The following is a 19,662-nucleotide window of genomic DNA, read 5'->3' on the forward strand; positions in this document are numbered from 1 at the left end:
GAGTCTTGAGTAGTCCTCAGCCCAGCTGTGGGTCCTAAGGAACGTTACTCACCATAAATGGCTGCAGATCCTGCACTTCAGGGCAGATCCAGGGAACGAGAGGAAGTGCCTGGGTCTGTCCTGACACTGTGAGACTGTGAGTCTGGTAAGACTGGTAGTAAGCAACATGTATAGTCTAGTTCAAGGGTGCTCACGCTTTTTCAGCGTGTGAGCTACTTTTAGCTGACCAAGGCAAAAGATCTACTAGGGCGGGGCCGGGGCTTGCCTGTGGGCGGGGCCGGGTGGGCCTATGGGCGGTACCGGGCGGGCTTGTGGGTGGGATGGGTGTGTCTATGGGTGGGGCCAGGCATGTGGGCGGGGCCAGACAGATCGTGACAGCAGGAGACAGCGGCGTTCTGTGGCTGCCCAGGGATCCCAGCTGTCTGCTTGTTCACAGCGCAGGCTGAGAGTTATCTCTGGACACTGGCAGGCTGAGGCTGCAACAGCCCCACCTGCCAGTGTCCGGAGATGACTCTCAGCCTGCGCTGTGAACAAGCAGACACCGGGGATCCCTGCATCCCGCGAACAACCCATACGTCCTTTGAGATCTACCAGTAGATCGCGATCGACGTATTGGGCACCCCTGGTCTAGTTAGTGCTCAGGCGAGCAGGGTTTTGATTTACATTATTTTTGCTTGAAGTTATGGCTGTATTTAATTTTGCTCATTTTTGTACCTGAAGTGAAGGTTTATTCATTTTGCAGTTTTTTTTCTAAATGAACCTTTGCGCTACAGTTTTTGTGTCCCTGTCTCTGACTGGTTGGGTCTGCACCATTGCTGCTACCAGGCTACCTTCCCCACAATATATTATAAAATATATATCAATATATATAGATATATTCTATCTTTATTGGGTTTTTTGAGCATTAAAAGCAGGGAGGTTTTTATATTCGGTAAGGATTACATAATAATCTAGTCACCAAATCTCACGGGTTCCCGAGCTAAGATATAAATCCATCAAGCTGTGAAGACTAATATAAAAACTATCATTTGTCTCATAACAATAACATTTATCTAAACTGTCATTCTCTATAAGTAAAATTTGACTGCTGTAGAAATTACTGTAATGGATGAAAGCTGAAGAGCACCAGCGCCTAACATTCTTGCTTTTCTGCAAATTTGGGAAATAAATATTATTTATTGGTGATGTCTTGCAATGGCCGGAATTGTTCTCATTCTTTTTCCTGTGGGAATATTGTTTTGTGGAAAATATGAATCAGTGTTTTTTTTTTCCTTTCTGATTGTTCTTGGTGACTACACTAAAATCCTCCAGGAGGTTAAAGCAACAGTTCCTATAGACTTGTAATTCTATATTTTCACCTTTCACCGGGGCTGCCATCGCCTCAGTCATTAAAGCCTGTGAAATATTTATAGGCAGCGTACTGACTCTCCGAAGGTCCTGACAGCTTGTTATTTTATGGAACATAAGCATCTAGATATTGTAAGCCCATGGCTGGTCAGGTAATGGAGGGGGTGTACATCTCAACCAGACTACTAAGGTGGGTGAGATGAGAAAACTCCAGAAAGAATGTTTCTCAGAAGATAACTATTGTCTGCTGAGGGTTATTTCAGAGTTCCGGTTACTGGGCTGGATTTTTAGGAATGGCAGGTAGGTTGGTAGTGGGACCTGTCATTCCACCCCCCTCCAGTCCACACTTTGGGGATGTTCCGTCAGCGACTCAGCTGTTCAGAGTCTCCTCGTCAAGGAGGCTTAAGAAGTCAGCTCCAGCAACAGACTTTGGCAGAGCTTGGCAGGAGTGCCAAACAGAGAGGTCATATTTTTGGAGCTGTGTCCTGAATTATTCTACTGGCTGTTTGATTTCTGTTATTCTAGGTGAGGTAACCTATTCTATGTTTAGTTAGAGCCTAGCCGGGCAGGTATTTATTTTTGCATTGTTCCCTTTTGTTGCTGCACTGAATTTTGGAGTGAAAATAAACTCTACCTTTGTTGTGGACTAAAGAAACTGGACTTGTGTGTCTATGCCACCCCACCTAGCAACCCCAGACCCTGACAATATTCAGGAGGTGATATGTCTATATGATGTGAAATGTGACGGTAATTGATGGAAATATGTGTGCTTTAGGCTGAAGCCCCACGTAGCGATGCACAGGAAAAAACGCTGTGGAAATGTTTTTCTGTGGTGTTTTTCTTTGTGATTTTGCAAAGTTTTCCTCTACTATACCCATATGGAAAACGCCAGCATTTCCCCCGGTATAATTGACGCAAGAGCTTTTGAAAATGCAGCTTTTCCGCAATGGATGGATGTTCATCCACTCTGCGGGTACGGTAAACGCAACGTTTTTGCGGCGTGGTGCTCCAGGCATAAAGCGTTTCTCCCACAGATATAACCACACTAAAATATTTTAGGCAATTAAAATGTAAATAAACTTTCAAGCAACTTTTGATTTTGTATCATTAACCTCTTTCTGCCACAGGAATTTTTCATTTTTGTTGTTGAGTCCCTGCCTTCCTTTTTGTGGGATAAATTGTACTATGTAGTGGTACCATTTAAAGAGGACCTTTCACCACTTTTGGGCACATGCAGTGTTATATACTGCTGGAAAGCTGACAGTGCGCTGAATTCAGCGCACTGTCGGCTTTCCCGATCTGTGCCCGTTGTAAAGAGCTTACGGTGCCGGTACCGTAGTGCTCTATGGTCAGAAGGGCGTTTCTGACCATTAGCCAGAGACGTCCTTCTACCTCGCGGCGCCTATCGCACTGTGCTGTGGAGCGGGGAGGAACGCCCCCTCCCCCTCCTGATAATGCTCATCTATGGACGAGCTGTGTGAGCAGAGGGAGGGGGCGTTCCTCCCCGCTCCACTGTACAGCGTGATAGGCGCCGCGAGGCAGAAGGACGTCTCTGGCTAATGGTCAGAAATGCCCTTCTGACCATAGAGCACTACGGTACCGGCACCGTAAGCTCTTTACAGCGGGCACAGATCGGGAAAGCCGACAGTGCGCTGAATTCAGCGCACTGTCAGCTTTCCAGCAGTATATAACACTGCATGTGCCCAAAAGTGGTGAAAGGTCCTCTTTAATATTCTGTATGATGTACTGGGAAGCTGGAAAAACTTGGAGAAAAACTGCATTTGCATAGTATCTTATGGGCTTTATTTTTATAGTGTTCACTGTGCAGCCAAAATGACGTCACCTGTACTCTTCTAGGAGTTGCCATATTCTAACATCTATAACTTTTTACATTTCTGTGTATGGGGGGATACATAAGGCATCTCTTTTGCGTGGCCAGATGTTCTTTTTATTTCTACCAGTTTGGGGAATGTCTATGGTTTTGATCAAATAGGATCCAAATTATTATGGTAAGCGAAACTGCAAAAAAAAGCAGTTCAACTCTCTGCAATTTACCTAAAAATATAAAAGCATTCTACCTAAGGCACTACCAGTATAGGTAGAATGTTTTTATATGTTTTAATTTTTGTGATCTGAATTTTTTTTTTTTTTTTTTTTTTTACATAAAGTTTTAATGTCTATGATCAGATCAATGGATGTCAATGGAGAACTGGTGATTATGGCACCTGTCACCTTCTGGGCATCTGCTATACTTAAAAACCCAACATCCGCCGTACTATCACACTGTCAGGAAGGGGTTAAACCGAAGCATCCAAGTGGATGGTAACCAGCACATACAGCACACAGAGACTCTTTAACCATCTCAACCTATGTATAAACTTAAACAGGATAAAATAAATTATCTGACCATCACATTCAGAGATTATTTTTAACCATATTTTATAAGATTTTTGGTTGTTTAGGCCAGTCTGTATGTGAACTGCATCATATTACTTGTTACTATTTGGGCAGGGGTCAGTCTATCAGAGAGGGTACCCGCTCTCTGGGCAATTGATGGATTAATTATAAGCACAAAACTGATGTTACTCAGTCACTCTACAATGTGACCCCTGTAGGATCCCTTACAGGGCACATGGACGGGGTTGTCTTTATGGGACAACTACTTTAAATAATAAACAATAACCATTTTATCCATATATGTTCTTACCCTGAGGCTTATACTTGAAACATCAAGAAAAGAAAAGATGGCCTTTGTACAGATAAAGAGCCGGACACCATGTATGCGATTATGTCCTAATAGAATATCATTACTTACGTCTATTGGATAATGAACGTCACTGAACAAGACACATTACTAGAAGGCATGGCTGGGTTCTTCTAATACCATCTTTTTATACATAGCTTTAACATAGTTATTTCTTCTCCATCTCATTTCATTGGCCACACATAGAGTAGATCATTGTAAATGATATATATGGTATAAGCACCATATGGTAGCTAGTCTTCATTATCATGGTAGCTTTCTGCCCTTTTGTTATGTAATTGTATGTGTGTATATTTTAAGTCTGCTCTATTTCTAAGTCGTATGTTTGTTGTCAAAGAAAAATACATACTGCATTTATACGTTTTCTGAATAAAAAAACCTATATATTACGCAACGCTACTAATGTTGTTATAGGGCATCAAACACTACATCAAAAAATAATTCTCTTTATATCTTCATCTTGATCCTCCCTCTATTCAGATAAATTGAAGTTGCAGAATTTAATGTGTCTAAGTGTATGACCTTCTCGCAGACACAGGCCCAGTGGCATCTTACAATTTACAGACAGATGTATTAAGGTTCTCCGTTCCCATAGCTTTGTACATTGGGTCGTAGAACAGTGTGCATTGTGCCATTCGTTTAAACACAAGAATAATTTTCAAAAATCGAAAATTCCCCAGACTCCTAAAACCTTGGTATGTCAATATAGAAGCATCGCCATCTGAGAGATGGAATCTGAGCACATCCGATATCTCTTCTCAATTAATCTGAAGTTGGAGAATAGTAGAAAGCAGTAAATCCGAGTTGTAATTTATGGATTTCTCTGTCACTATACACACACATTCTTTGTGTTTTTTCAAAGTCAGCTATGACTGAATTTGGGAACATTGTCAACTGGTGGCTTTAAAGAGAGTGGCAGCTATGATACCATGTGTCTGGATATCCCATAAGTATTATACAGTAGACTTTGCTTTGACTCTTTGTACATTTTCAAAGGATAACTTCAGTCATTAGAGACTTAAAAGTAAGGAAGTGGAGCACAGACCTGCATTTCAAGAAGGTAAGGCTCCAGGCAAGAAACATCATAAGGTTATGTGTATTCATGTATTAAAATCATGCTTTTATTGAAATGTAGAAGCAAGAATCTGACACATTTCTTTCTGGCAGTGTATATTTTCTTAATGCTGCCTATTTCACCTTGATCACAAAGTTGGCCCTAGACATGAATTATTGCCTCATCTATCAGGAGCTCCGTTCTCTGTTATTCTGGCAGGGCATATGGAATTATCTTCATGTGACAGCCCCTTTAAGGAATATGATTCTCTTCTCATTAAAGAGTATTCTGGTCAACTTACCGATTGGTAGGAGTCAGATTGCTCGATCCCACACCGATCGATGCGATTCAATAGCACATTAGGGCAGAAATGTGCAATGCTGCTCCATTCATTTTAATGGGAGCCAATGGAGATAACCAGATCAGTAGTAGTCATGGATAATGATTTAGGACATACACAGTTTGGGTGGCTTAGGGTTAGTTGGGTTTCTGTGTCGTAGTTTATAGGGAGTCTGTCAGCAGCAAATTGGTTATAAACCTAATCACAGGATCTTGTAGAGGAGATTCTACAGTTTCCAAATATGCCTCTGTTATGCCACATTGGAGCTCCATTTTCACATAAATTGCTGTTTTATTCATATGCAAATGAGGGGCAAGTGCTTTGCTTGGGAATCTAGAGCTGAGACCAAAGCCCAAACAGGCTAAGGCATGCAATAAAACAGTGATTCACACAAAAATGGGGCTACAAAGCTGAATAACAGAGACATATTTGGAAATTGTAGAATTACCTCTAAAAGGTATTGGAATTAAATGTATAACTAATTTACTGGGGGCAGTTTCCCTTTAAACACCCATTGATTTCAATAGACATTTAAACTACTCAGTTTGTGTCCATTTTTAGACAGAAAAAAAGTGGGGTGCCCGTAGGACTTTTTCATTCGTTCAAATCAAATCAAATCAAAAAAGCTTTATTGGCACGTCCGAATAGATATTTGGCATTGCCAAAGCTAGTAAAGTGGGGGGGGAGTTGGACTCGGGTGGGTGAGTGGTGGGTATGGTGGGGTGGGTGGTTTGGGGGTATAACAGTCCGTGGAGTCTCATCTTCCTCTTCGTTGGTGACCGTTATATGGGGAGGTGGGGTGGGGCGGGGCGGTTGGTTTGGGGTATAACAGTCCGTGGAGTCTCATCTTCCTCTTCGTTGGTGACTGCTATATGGGGAGGTGGGGTGGGGTGGGGCGGGTGTTTTGGGATAAATATAACAGTCCGTGGAGTCTCATCTTCCTCTTATTTGGTGACAGCTGGACACGTATTGGACAGCGATCTCCACAGTGGCCTCTTCTTCTCCCAGTAGGATGTAGAGTTTCCTCTTCTCGTCTGCAGATATGAAGTCTGGGATGTGGGCAGAGAGTCTTTGGTAGTAGATGGCCCTCACAGCTGAGTATTTGGTGCAGTGTAGCAGGAAGTGGGTCTCGTCTTCTAGGGCCCCCTGGTCACAGTGCTGGCACAGTCTGTTCTCCCGTGGCTTGTACGTCTGCCTGTATCGCCCCGTCTCTATCTCTAGGTTGTGGGTGCTCAGTCTGTACCGGCTCAGGGTCTGTCTGTGTTTGGGGTGGCGTATTCTCTCCAGGTAGGTGGCCATGGTGTAGTCTCTTTGTAGGGATTGGTACACGGTGAGTTTCTTGGAGTTATTTATTTCGTTTCTCCATTCTTCAATGTACCGCTCTCTGTTTGCCTCTGTGGTCGCCTTTATTTCGGCCTTGGTTATCATCTGTTGGTGTTTTTGGTTTGGTGGTTGGCTGTTTGGTTGGGAGGTGTCTGGTTTGCTCAGGTGGCTTAGCCATGCTTGGTGGTGGTAGGAGTCGGGCTTGCTCCCCTCCCATGGTGTAAAATGCCAGATCCATTTTTTAATTCTTAGGGTATGATTTGTAGCATCTTTCTAGGTTTACAGATAAACTCTAGATGTATTTACAATCTAAAATTCTCAGTAATGAGCTTGAACTTCTTAAAACTGCTTATGTAAGCATGCTGAAAATGATTTTCCAAGGAGATCTGCGACAATTATGGAGATGCTATCTTCTCCTTGCCTTGCATGTCTCATAATTTAATTAAGCCACAATTTCTATTGAAATGTGTCATTACTAGTTGTTAACAACTGGTTTGTTTCCCTTAGAGATTATTGCTTATGCTACTGAAACTATTGGCTTCACGGGAATTTATAGCTTTTAAGCAATAAGCTAACATTCCTGCAAATAACCGAACAAGCATAATTTATTACAGTGGCTTCTATTTCCTAGGCGGTTCTATCTAGATATGAATCACATTAGTATCAGCCTACATGAATATGTGTGATATGATGTCATAGTGGACAAATTATCTCTATACTGTGACATCACTGTGTTTATTATCCCTATATTACGGTGTACATTATTCTTTTACTGTGTGGAAATGATATGTACATTATTCGTGATCACTGGTTGCATTAACTGTACTGTAAAATAGTTATGTGTTATTGGGTGTAAAGGACATCAAAATTTTTCAAGTACTGAACTTGCTGCTTAAAGAAGACCTTTCTCCACCTCCATCACCTCCATTTCTTACCATCTGCTAATAGGCTCTGCTCCACTGATTCTAACATAGTTGGAATTTTTTCTCTAGCCTTCAATATTCCCAAGCAACAAGTGCATGTAATCTTGATGCCTGAGCTATGTAAGTTCTGTAATGTCAGAAGGGCGGTGTCAGGCAGGGGGCGTGACCCAGAGCTCCAATCAGAGGCAGCCAATGTCAGAGCTCAGAAGCACACCCCTTGCCTGCTCCTGCCTGACACCGCCCTCCTGACTATACAGCCTAAATGCATATCAGGCACCAAAACTAACAGCATTTATTGCTCTGGATCAGTGGGGACTAGAGAAACATTTACAACTGTGTCAGAATCATTGGTGTAGAAACTATTAAATGATATAAAGAGCTGGACATGATAGAGGTGGTGAAAGCTCCTCTTTAAGTAGAAATGGTAGAGTGGGGATGAAATGTTTTGCTATGGGGCCCTGTGGTTACTTGTTATGCCCCAAATTGTAAGATAGCACAGTGCTTCTTGCATTATAATGTCAGTGGCATCTCACATAACCCATATGTGTGTGTTTGGAATGCTAAGCAAGATCACCCCCTTGTGCAGTATTCACCATATACTACTTGGACCTCTCTGCATCCTGCAGTGAACCATTTCTTCAGGTAAATATTCTCTCTCTCAGTTTTTATGAACACGTTATATACATAAAAGTTGTAAAGACGTCTAAATGAACAGAACATGAGGTTTTCTATATGACTGCATAAATACTGTCAGGAACATATCCAAAATCCAACATATTGCTGCGGAATGGCAGGAGAGAATCTTCTTCCTGACTATTAAATATGTGTACACAGGATCATAAAAGCTGTTAGGAGAAGCGCCCTGAATCATATGGCAGATCCAATGCATTGACTGTTAAAGTTGACTTAAGAAAGTCTGCAGGTTTGTTGTGTTTGTGAAGGGCCTGAACAGAGTTCTGAGAAATGACACAGTCTGTTGAAGGATCTGACTAGAAATAAACAATCTGCTCTTGAATAAACATTCTGCCATCGCGTACAGCCATTTTATCAGAATAATCCAGAGCTGCGTTCACTAAACAAACAAGAATAATGCTAATATATTGACTTGGTGTTTAGTGAATATGTACAAGTCGCATTATTGACACAGTCTATTCCCCATTAGTTATGATTATTATGTGCCTGAGCTGCCTTATACATCATTTTTATTTGGCTGTACTTTTCCATTACATTGTGCTAATAATAAATTCCAGATGTCTGGCATCTTAATACTGTCAGTACAGTGGCAGTGAAGTGTCTTTCTCGATGTATAGATTCCATATGTTGAATGGCACTTGTGTAGCGCCTATGCCTCCCAAGATCTGAAGAGCAGCACTTTCCATCTGCTGGCAGTTTCCTAGGTATGTAATGTGTCTGACTCAAGGGACGATTTAAGATGGTGAAAACATTTACACACGTGGACAAAATTGTTGGTAGCCCTCGTTTAATGAAAGAAAAACCAGCAATGGTCACAGAAATAACTTGAATCTGACAAAAGTAATAATAAATAAAAATTCTATAAAAATAAACAAATAAGTCAGATATTGCTTTTCAGCCATGCATCAAAAGAATTTTGTTAATAATAAAACTCATGAACTGCTAACCGTTGCATGGGAGATGGGTGGTCTCGTAGGGTTTATTGCATTGAAATCTGATGCAATGACCCGGGTACTATGTTCACCAGACATCAACACAATTTCTATTCGCTCTTCATGTGTTATCGTCTGTGACATGTTAATGACTGTAAACAAAGCGATAATTGTTACGTTAAAACCAAGCACACCATTGTTTTTCTTGAGAAATTCTCAACAAGGTTCATGTGTCACATGACCCTCTCCCCATTGAAAAAACTAAAGTTAGATCCAAAATGGCCGAGTTCAAAATGGCTGCCATGCTGACCACTCATCTTTATAAGTTTTTCCCCTTGCTGCTAATGTTTCACAAACAGGAAGTTGATATCATCAACCATTCCCATTTTATTTAGGTGTATCCATATATCCATACTAGTAGGTCTGTATGAGGACAGTATAAGGTCAGTCCAACTACGAGGCTCAGTGTAGTCTTCTGAAATTGCCTACTATCTCTTTTTGTTTATTTATATTTTATGTTGGAATTAAATTTTTCTCTTACTCCCGGTGTCCTTCACCCACAATACACACTGCATCTCTTACTGAGCCTTAGTTAAGGAAGGGACTGGAGTTCCCCTTGAAGTATTTTTGCTTCAGTTGCCCACCTACTTACTTTTTTTTGCATTTTTTTACATATTGCAATTTTTACATATTTATATATATATCTTTTATACAGGTTGTAGCATCTGATCGGTTATTGTGTAGAAATAATTTACCTTACTAGTTTGTGATCTTTGCTGACTACAGTTCAGGTTTATTAAATCTCCATAGACATCTGGTTCATTTATTCAGTGATACATCATAGTGTTTTAGCATATCAAACAGCTTCACTAGCATGTGATGTTTACGACTTGATTTACATAATCCATTACAGTATTATTTGAATATCGCCAGGAGCTTATGCTTTACATTATTGGAATATTTCAATGCACTAATATCCCCGCAGACCAATACCAGCTCTGGTGTAACCTATGATATGCATGAATATTTTCAGGTCATTTTCTTTACAAACACACAACCTTTATTCCCCCAGTGATGGCTTGTTTGTCAGTTTTACATTCATTAGGTGGAAAAAGTTTATTTTCCAACATAACAAGGTCAACAATTCAATTAATAGGATGCAATCTTAATAAATATATATAACACATTTACATTTTGTTTCAAATTCAATGAAGGTAAAACAAACCCATACGTGGCAGTAACTTTGCCCATCATTGCCCCCTAGGTCCTTGCATATTGTACACTCACTATTGTCATGTGATCAGTATAAAGGCTTAGAGTAATGTCCTCCAATGTTAGGTGCATTATGTGGACAGCGGCATTAAATAAAAGGTAAAGTCCTACAATAACTGGAATTATGACCCCAAGGGTATACAGGTATGTTCTTAACCAGCTGCAAATAAAGGTAAGATCAATAGTGATTTTGGTTGAGTAATCAAAAAAATCAATAGACATTTTATTAGCCTTTATATGCCCTTTTCCATTATGTAAATGTCACATGAATAAATTATATGAAAATATAGTTAGTGATCTGTCAAAGAAGAGTGCACATCATCTCTTTTACAAGATTTCATGTATAATGAAAGAAAATTAAAGATGAAGTATTCTTAATCTATTCTATAAAAGTTTGCGCTACATTCTTTGTCATCTTATGAGCAAAGGTTATGTGACAAATATACGTATTGCGACTTCTAACTGAAATTATTTTTTGCACTAAAGAAATCTATTTATTGAAATTAAGGCTACCAGTATGTTCTATAAATCGCAAGAAACATAGAAATGATGTGTATTTGCTACTGTGTTATTATTGGCTATCATATACAGAATAAATAGAAGTTAGAGAGCGCTATAGTATACTATTGCTGTCTAATGAATGTATCTGGGTTTGGCAGATGCTCCAGTTTATTTTTCATTTTCTTGCCCTGTGTTGTACAACTTTGTTGTTTTCATGCTACCGAGGCTTACTATGGCTACGATTACCACTGCGTAGTGCATAGGATTACCGCTGCATAGGACCACAGATCATAAGATTCCTCTTCCCACTAATACTTGCCTTTATTTACCACTGTGTATATACCCCTCTATTTTGATGTATACGGTAATGATGGATTTACTCTCTGTCACACGACACCGGCCTGTTACTGAGACATTGCTTGGGTTCTGGCTATTACTTTATCATCTATTTACCCAGCAAGGAAAAAGACTAAATGTGTACCCAGAGTAAAAATACTTTATAAAGAGTTAAAAAAAAAATGGTAAAATATAAAAACTCTGACTATATAATGATCAAAGAGCAAATATTGTTCTGAAAAAATTGAAGTAAAATATTGTCAGCTACTCAAAAGACCATGTACAGTATTTAGATAGATGTGAATAATACAGAGATCTTGGGAACAGCTGTCAACTTCCGCAAACTGGACAAATAGGTTTCCGGTGAAAAACAAACATCAAATATAAAAACGTAAGTCTGCGAATATTCGGTCGCTTGTATTCCAATATGAAGTTAAAAATTTCCTTGTGAAGGGTAGCTAGGGAAGAGGAGGTCACCGGGGTCAGAAAAGTGTGAAAGAAATAGAGAATACAGGGCAAAGTAACTGAGTGCACCTTACCTATCCACGAGAGAGTGGGGCATTGTCATACTTCAAAAGCTTCTGGATCAACATGGCACAGTTCAATTTGAAGTGAGTGTCTAAAGAGTTACAGATGTTAATGCCCAAGTATGGTAGAAATTTATCCCTAGTCTAGAAACCAAAGTTCAAGGCAATCAGTTTTGCGATGGCCGGAGGGACATTACTATGTAATATTGCAGACTTGGTCATGTTTAGTTTAATGTTTAAAACTTTTAATGGCTGTTGTGAGAAGGTGACAGGCAGAGTGCTGGAGTCCTGCTATATCAGCACAAGGGTTTCTGACATACGTGTAGTTCAGGGTGGGTCTGGAATAGGTTTCAGCTCCAGATGTGGGTCATAGCCTCATTACTGGCCCATAAAAGGTTGCAGAGCCTTCACTTCAGGGCAGATCCTGGGAGGAGAGGAAATGGCTGGGTCTGTCCTGACACTGAGAGACTTGTGATACGGTACTGTGGGTTTTTTGGTTAATTCATGTGGCTGGTCGTAAGCCACACATACACTTAGTATTTTCTGTTCAGCTAGCACTCAGACGAGCAGGAGTTGTTTGATGTTATTTGCTTAAAGTTAAGGCTGTATTTTATTTTGCTTATCCTGTATCTAATGTAAAGGTTTATTTATTTTGCTGTTTTTCTTAACTAAACCACTTTGCTGCAGGATTTGTGTCCCTGTCTCTGACTGGTTAGGTCGGCACCACTGCTTCTACCGAGCCACCGACTGTATAAGCTTAAAAAAAATATATTAACCTAATAGGGAAATATCCCGGTGTGTGCATTATCTCTTAAAGGGAAACTCAGGTCCTCTATAATCAGTCCTATACAATATTCTACAATCTAAATACTGTAGATACAAATTTAAATAATGTTAAATAATTTTCTATACATCACCCCAGAGACTTTACAGGTTCACTTTTGTCTTCACTTTTTGTTTGTGGGCTCTATTATTGCTGTAAAAATCCTTACATTGGCTGTTACATAACCCCCCCCCCCTTTTTTTCCTCCTCCTCCCTCCTCTCCTCCTGTTGTTGTCCTTCTTCTGTGTGGGTTGTGTGGTTTGTTTTTTTTTTTGTTTTTTTTTTATGCTTTTCTTTGGGGTTTTTTTTTTTTTTTTTTTTTTTTTGCTTAGGTTCTAATTATTACTTGTTTTTTTTTTAATATATATATATATATATATATATATATATATATATATATATATATATATACTATTTAAATATATACTATTAATATATACTATTAAAGGATTATCTTATCTTATCTTTGCCTAGCTGGGTACTGTTAGATCCCTTCTCTTTGGGTATTTAGTACCCTCTCCCTCCTCCCTTCCGTTTTTCTTTTTTGTACATGAAATGGTTTGATTTTTACTTGTTCGAGTATATCTTTTCTGAAAAGTTAATAAAAAGTACAGTTTAAAAAAAATTGACTGTCACATATTCAATCTGTGAATGGCCACTTTAGCTTCCCACCATGAAGGAGCTGACTGTTCTGCTACTTCAGGATGTCACAGAAGCAATATTGTTACTTTCAGATGGATGTGCGATTTATGTGTTAATGTAAAAAATCCAGTTTTGATTCCAAGGTGTAAAAATCTCTTCTGTAAACCTTTGTCATAACAAACTTGGTAGACGTCCTTGTATTCTCTCCAGTTGTTGTGAAACCTGTTATTATAAACTGGGGTTTTAGTTTAAGTTATCATAAGTTAATATTATGGTTTAACATTTAAGGTAAAACAATGACTTCTTCCTATAGTTTTCTACATCTTGAGCTATTTGTGATTTATGTTATGTTGGGCTGTTTCTAATCTTGGTGACTCCAAACACTGTCTAACTGAATTTCCTCTGCTCTTATGTCTTATATTTAGCTTAATGGGGCTATTCTGTTAATGCGTTTTTAAGATGTTAGAATGTCCGTATGTTGTTTAGATACTACATTGCCTAGCTACAAATGCTACATAAGTGTTCACAGAAACTTAAGATGCTTCAGTGGTGAGACAATCGAAATTACTGGGGTCAAGCGAACATGTGGTTTAGACCTTACCTGACAATGGCAGGGTGTATTTACAGTGTAAAGATTTTCCAGTCTTATAGTCATTCAAGGATACGGTATGGCACTCCGTGGCCTTATGTAGCATCAATTCAGTAATGGATAATAAGACATTCATTGTATGGAACTAGGAGCTTGTTATTCTAAATTGTCTGTATTTGTTATAGTTTTATACAATGTAGCATATGAATAAATGCACCCGTTCACTGGCAGGATTATTTTCAGACTTTTGACAAGACCTGAAATATTCCCTGGAAGAAAACATCTTGTGGAAATGTCACTGAGTACTTCAGTATAATAATGGGCACCTGCAGGCAATTTTGCATCAAAGAATAACATTTTGTTAAAAAAAATTAATACAAATTCCTGTTTGTGGCCAAAAAAAAGAATTGACCCAAGCAGATTTCCAAAATGATGTGAAGAAGTCATCACCAATACTAAAAATACATGGGTGGCTCACGGGGGACATGCGGATGTCACACAGTGTACCCATGCACTGGCCATGCTTCCGTGGCTCTGTTTGTTAAATGAATAGGAGCCACAGAAACAAGGGCCGCAAAATAGGGCAGGAATAGGATCTGTTCTATAGAACAATATTACGGGTTATGGACTCTAAATTTTAAGGACACGTTGATCCAGGGTTTATACTGACTGGCAGGTTGGAGCCGGGAAGGAATTTTTTCCTCTGAAATTGGGCAATTGGCATGAGCCTCATGAGGGTTTTTTTGCTTCCCCTGAATCAACACTGTAGGGGATTGTAGGGTTATAGGTTGGACTTGATGTACTGATGTCTTCATCCAACCTCATCTACTATGTAACTATTTCTATACTGTCAGCCCGCACATGTGACCGTGTAGTTCACAGTCGTGTGTATGGTCCCCTAGAAAATTAACGGATCAGTGTGGTATCCATGAAATACATTGATCATTGCCACAGTCGTCTACAAGAGGCCTTACTTGTTTGAAATGGATTCTTCGGTCACAAAAATGCCTGTAAAATACTTGCCACATGTGAATATACCCTAATACTCTGCATTATTGTTGCAGCATATCCAAGGTTGACAAGGAACACCAGTGTATAAATAAGTGATATGTAAACATAGCCAGAAATGTGATTTATTTTATAAATTAACACAAAAGCATACACATACTGTCATCCTATATAACATTGTAGTGAAATGCCATTTGACGGTCACTAATAATAACTTTATATAGTGCCAACATACTCCACAGCATTGTACAAATCAGAGCACACATAAACGGACAATATGTGACATTACAAAGATATTGCCTGAAATCTACATAGGTGGCCGCAGGTTCTGGGAACAGGGAACAAAGTTTCATTTGCAGCTAGCTATGCTGCTATATATAACCCATGCAGTAGCATTTATTTAGTGCAGTTATATTTTCTTTCTAAGCCTTAAAAATCATTAGCTGGTGTTAATGGAGCTAGTCACTAAATGTGCCAATTAATAAACCTATTGCTCCAAGCTTGCCCAAGCCACACCATTTTACTGCATCTTCTTAACAAGCTACAGTCTGTAAAAGCAGAAGAACTCGGCCGCCCCATAGAACAGGTCCCCTGTTTCTCCACTAATTGAGAACACCTTATTTCAGCCCTCTCCCTGCTGAATGGAGCTAGTATACCCGCTGAGAAAGACTTGAAGAATTGCAGGAGACTGGGAGCCACGTGTGATACCTGGCTCTTTTTCCGGTGCTGGCACTGGGTGTTTTATGATCTTCTACAGCAATTTGCTGAACGCTATAGACTTTATTTATTGAATGTTTCTTTTCCTTCAGGTCAAAACCCACTAATCCCAGATTTGCTTTGCTTGTTTTTACAGCTGACCTGTAACAGCTTCACCATCAGCGATGGAGAGATGCAGGACGTTGGTGTTGGCCTGTATCCCAGGTAATGCATAGACTGCCTTATTCACAGTGACTAAATTATTATATATATTTTTTTTTAGCTCTTAGGTAGCCGGCGGGGTTTATCAGAAGAAAACGACTTCCACTGTTAAATTACAAGGAAACGGGGAAAAAAAAAAAAAGATTTAAAATTTGTTTTCAGAATGCCTCATTACCAGCTGCAGAAATTATTTATGTAGTCTTAAACTGATGGCTTTTTGTTTAAGTTTAGCATGTGGCTTTCACTAAGGATAGAAATAAGTTGAAAGGTAAGACTGGGGGCCCTAGTTTAGATTTCATGCAGCATAGGCCTACAGTAATATAAGCAGTGCAGCGGAAAGAGACATTTTCATTAGAACTAAATTCTAAACTTTCCCACAGCAAGAATTATGATTCGGTTGTCACCACAATTCACTTACATTATCTTTGGCCAGCATTGCTAAGCGTCAAAACTTTTTGAGGTTTCTAAAAATTCTGGCCAACCAGAGTGAATCCATTGCGGCAATTTTTTTTCTGAATTAAATTTTTGTTTCATTCAATAAAAAGTATGTAGAAGATATTTTTTATTTTTCAAGGGAGCCTGACACTAGATTATTCCTATAGAGCTACAAGGACAGTTAGGGTCTGTTCACACTGAGTTTTTTGCAGGCAGATTTTGACGTAGAATCCACCTCAAAATCCACCTGCAAAAAAAGTTCCCGTTCATTTCAATGGGAACTGCTCACTTTTTTTCCCTGCTAGCGATTTTTTTTTAGCTAGCGGGAAAAAGAAGTGACATGCCCTATCTTCCCGCGGATTCCACGGCTGACTCAGCTGCAGAGTCCACGGCGCAAGACTCACGCCCAATTAGGCCCATTCATTCGGGCCTGATCAGGAGCGGGTTGCTGATGCATCGGCATCCCATTGTGGCTAACCGCTCAGAGAAATCACACAGCGGAAAATGTTTCTGCCATGTGAACTAGCCCTAAAACAGCCAGAATTCAACCCTTTTTGTGCCTTTATTGCTGAGATACTACAAGAGTGTAACTCTTGCTCCAAGGAGCTACCTTCTTGCTATGGTTGACAGGGCTAAGCAGTGTACATGTTGATCATAGCAGGGATTATTGGAGGAATTGGGAGCTGGAAAGCATAGCTCTTTAGTATAATACAAGGAGGTGCACTTGTTGCATCACATAGCTCATGAACATATCAGGAAAATAACTAATATCACCGCAACGGAGGCACTGACCAAGAAGCTGAAAAAAGCTTTTAGTTCATGTAAACCCTGACCACCTGACAACAGAACAGCCCCCATTAAATTATAAGGATAGTCTCCCTTTTATGGGAATTTATCATTAGCAGATTTGCCAATTGTTGCTGATACTGAATGGATCTCCCATAGAAATCAATTAGTCACCTTCAAACATCAATTTTATTTCCATTTGTGTGCTGTAAAGCAAATCTCTGAACTGCTTTCTCAAAGAATGGACATAGCTCATGGCTGCCCCCACAAATGTGCGTAGAAAATAAGATTGAAAAATGTACAAGTTATAATGTAAAATAGATGATAAGTAAGAATGTGATTTATGGCAGCTGCCATAAATACAAATGTGTTTATAGAATGATACAGTCTTCATTATAGGATGGTATAGCTTCCCTGCTCCAGGAGCTATGGAATGGATTATACCTCCTTCGCTATGTTGTATAGAAAAAGGTCTCAATATCAGACGGGTGAACTTCAGACATCCTGGCAGACCCCACCAGTCGGTTGATTGAAAGGGTCGTGACACTTGAGTATGTGCTGTATATCATTTACATAGCAGGTTTACCTGGTACTACAGCTCAGTCTCCTAGAGGACTGAGAAACACACCGTACCAAGCACAGTCGCTTTATAATCCGTAACTCCTTTACCAGGCATAACTCCAGTCATTGTATAGCAAATCTGTTATTCCACATTCACTTGAATCGGACTGCGCCACTTAATACAGCCTGGTACAGATACAAAATGGACAGTGCTCTTCCTAAGAAACAATAAAGTGGCTGCAGTACTTACCTGAGTGGCTCGGTCCTTTTATAGATACTTTATAGATACTAGGTTGCTTGTCCTACTCTATTCCATTCTGCCTACACAAGCTGGGACAACAAGCTTTAACTGGGATTTTGTCAGCTTGGACTAGGGAATCCGATACATGGTGTCAAGTAGTGCATTGCATTATCCTGCATGCAAACCTACCATAGACTCTCTTACTAAAAGTTCAGTTTTTCTTGGTTTAGTATTACTGCTATATTGCGTCCAAATAATATTTCACTTTAGTGCCACTCTTCTGCTCCGTCCCTGTTTTACAGTATATTCATCTGAGTATACGGTTAAACAGGGGCGAAGCAGAAGAGTGGCAGGCTGCGGTAAATCCATAGGAATGAATGGACACAGCCGGCACGCACGGGGTTAAGAGGCCAGCCGCTTCCATTCATTCCTATGGGTGCTAAGCTTTTCCCACAATGATTGGCCAGTAGCCAAGCATTGTGGGAAATAACCTCCGATCTCAATCCTGCTCGAAAAGATCGGGATCAGAATTCCGATCACGATCGTGAAATTTACTCGATCGCCGATTGGAATCCGAACATTTCCAATCTCGATCACTCAACTCTATTAAACACCCGGCATCCTCCGTACTAGGGAAGGGGTTAAAGTCCACCATCATCTCCTTGGTCTTCCCATCTTTAATCCTGAGGTGGTTCCACTGGCACCAGTCCACAAAATCCCGGTTTAAGTGAACCATCTGGACATTATTTAGCATATTAGAAATCCAACGTACTGAGCCAACCAGGCTACAGTATTTATTTTTGTTATTTTGTCATTAAATATATTCATGCCTGATAGATATTCTTTCAGTAATGGTACTAACCTTTCTTCTATATAATCATCTTCATATGTGAAGCTGCGGGAATGAAAAAAAAAAATTACTGCTGTTCTCTTCAGCATGATGGCAGTTATAATAATTAACTGATTAGTGACCCAAATACTTTTTTTTTTTTTTTTCATTGAAACGTTATTTTCCATTAGAGAATATGTAAATTATACATGTAACAAACTCAATAGACAGTAAGTAGGCATGGGTACAGTAAAGCAAGCTCCATTCTGGAAGTGTAGAGTTACACTGAAATAAAGTACAAAAAAGAATAGTCACAGCACAGACCAGCTGTAAGCCAACAGGTCAGATCCAGTTGTCTTGTACATTTTTAGAGAGGACGCTAAGGTGTCTGTGAAGGGCAAATTGGGGGGAGAGAATAGTTTGTAAAAAGAGGATTACACCAGAGTCCCTATACTTGCTCAAATTTGATAGGGGGTTGTCGGTGTTCATATCTAATTTATTTTCATGGTAATTTTCTTATGTTGCTTTCTTATTCAGCCAATGTACATATCATATGGAATATGCCCTAACTGCGCTCCCGAGAGTGTTTATAGGTATAGCTTTTTATTTTATTGCACATCATAATGGAAGATTAGGGAAAGGAAGTTATGTTTTGCAAACTTAGTAGACTGTTATTTTGATTTTTTTTGAGAACTTTTAGTTGTTAAAAGGAATATACTTATCGTTTATACAATTTTTATGTTATATTTTATTTTATTAGTGCTAGTCAAAAAATATCCTGGGGACAGTCATAGTGGAGACTTATTCTAACCTTTACC

The 19,662-nt window shown here is 39.6% G+C and overlaps 1 protein-coding gene across 1 annotated transcript in view; it reads left to right on the plus strand.

The window, feature by feature from the left end:
* The window catches only part of SMYD3 (SET and MYND domain containing 3), a 476,506-nt gene that overhangs the window by 291,692 nt on the left and 165,152 nt on the right, over window positions 1–19,662 (plus strand). The window contains exon 7 of the mRNA XM_075267716.1: window positions 15,928–15,995. Coding sequence (XP_075123817.1) covers window positions 15,928–15,995 — 68 coding nt within the window. The remainder of the gene's footprint in view (window positions 1–15,927; window positions 15,996–19,662) is intronic.

Source organism: Leptodactylus fuscus, chromosome 3, assembly GCF_031893055.1.
Source record: "Leptodactylus fuscus isolate aLepFus1 chromosome 3, aLepFus1.hap2, whole genome shotgun sequence".
Classification (NCBI taxonomy): Eukaryota; Metazoa; Chordata; class Amphibia; order Anura; family Leptodactylidae; genus Leptodactylus; species Leptodactylus fuscus.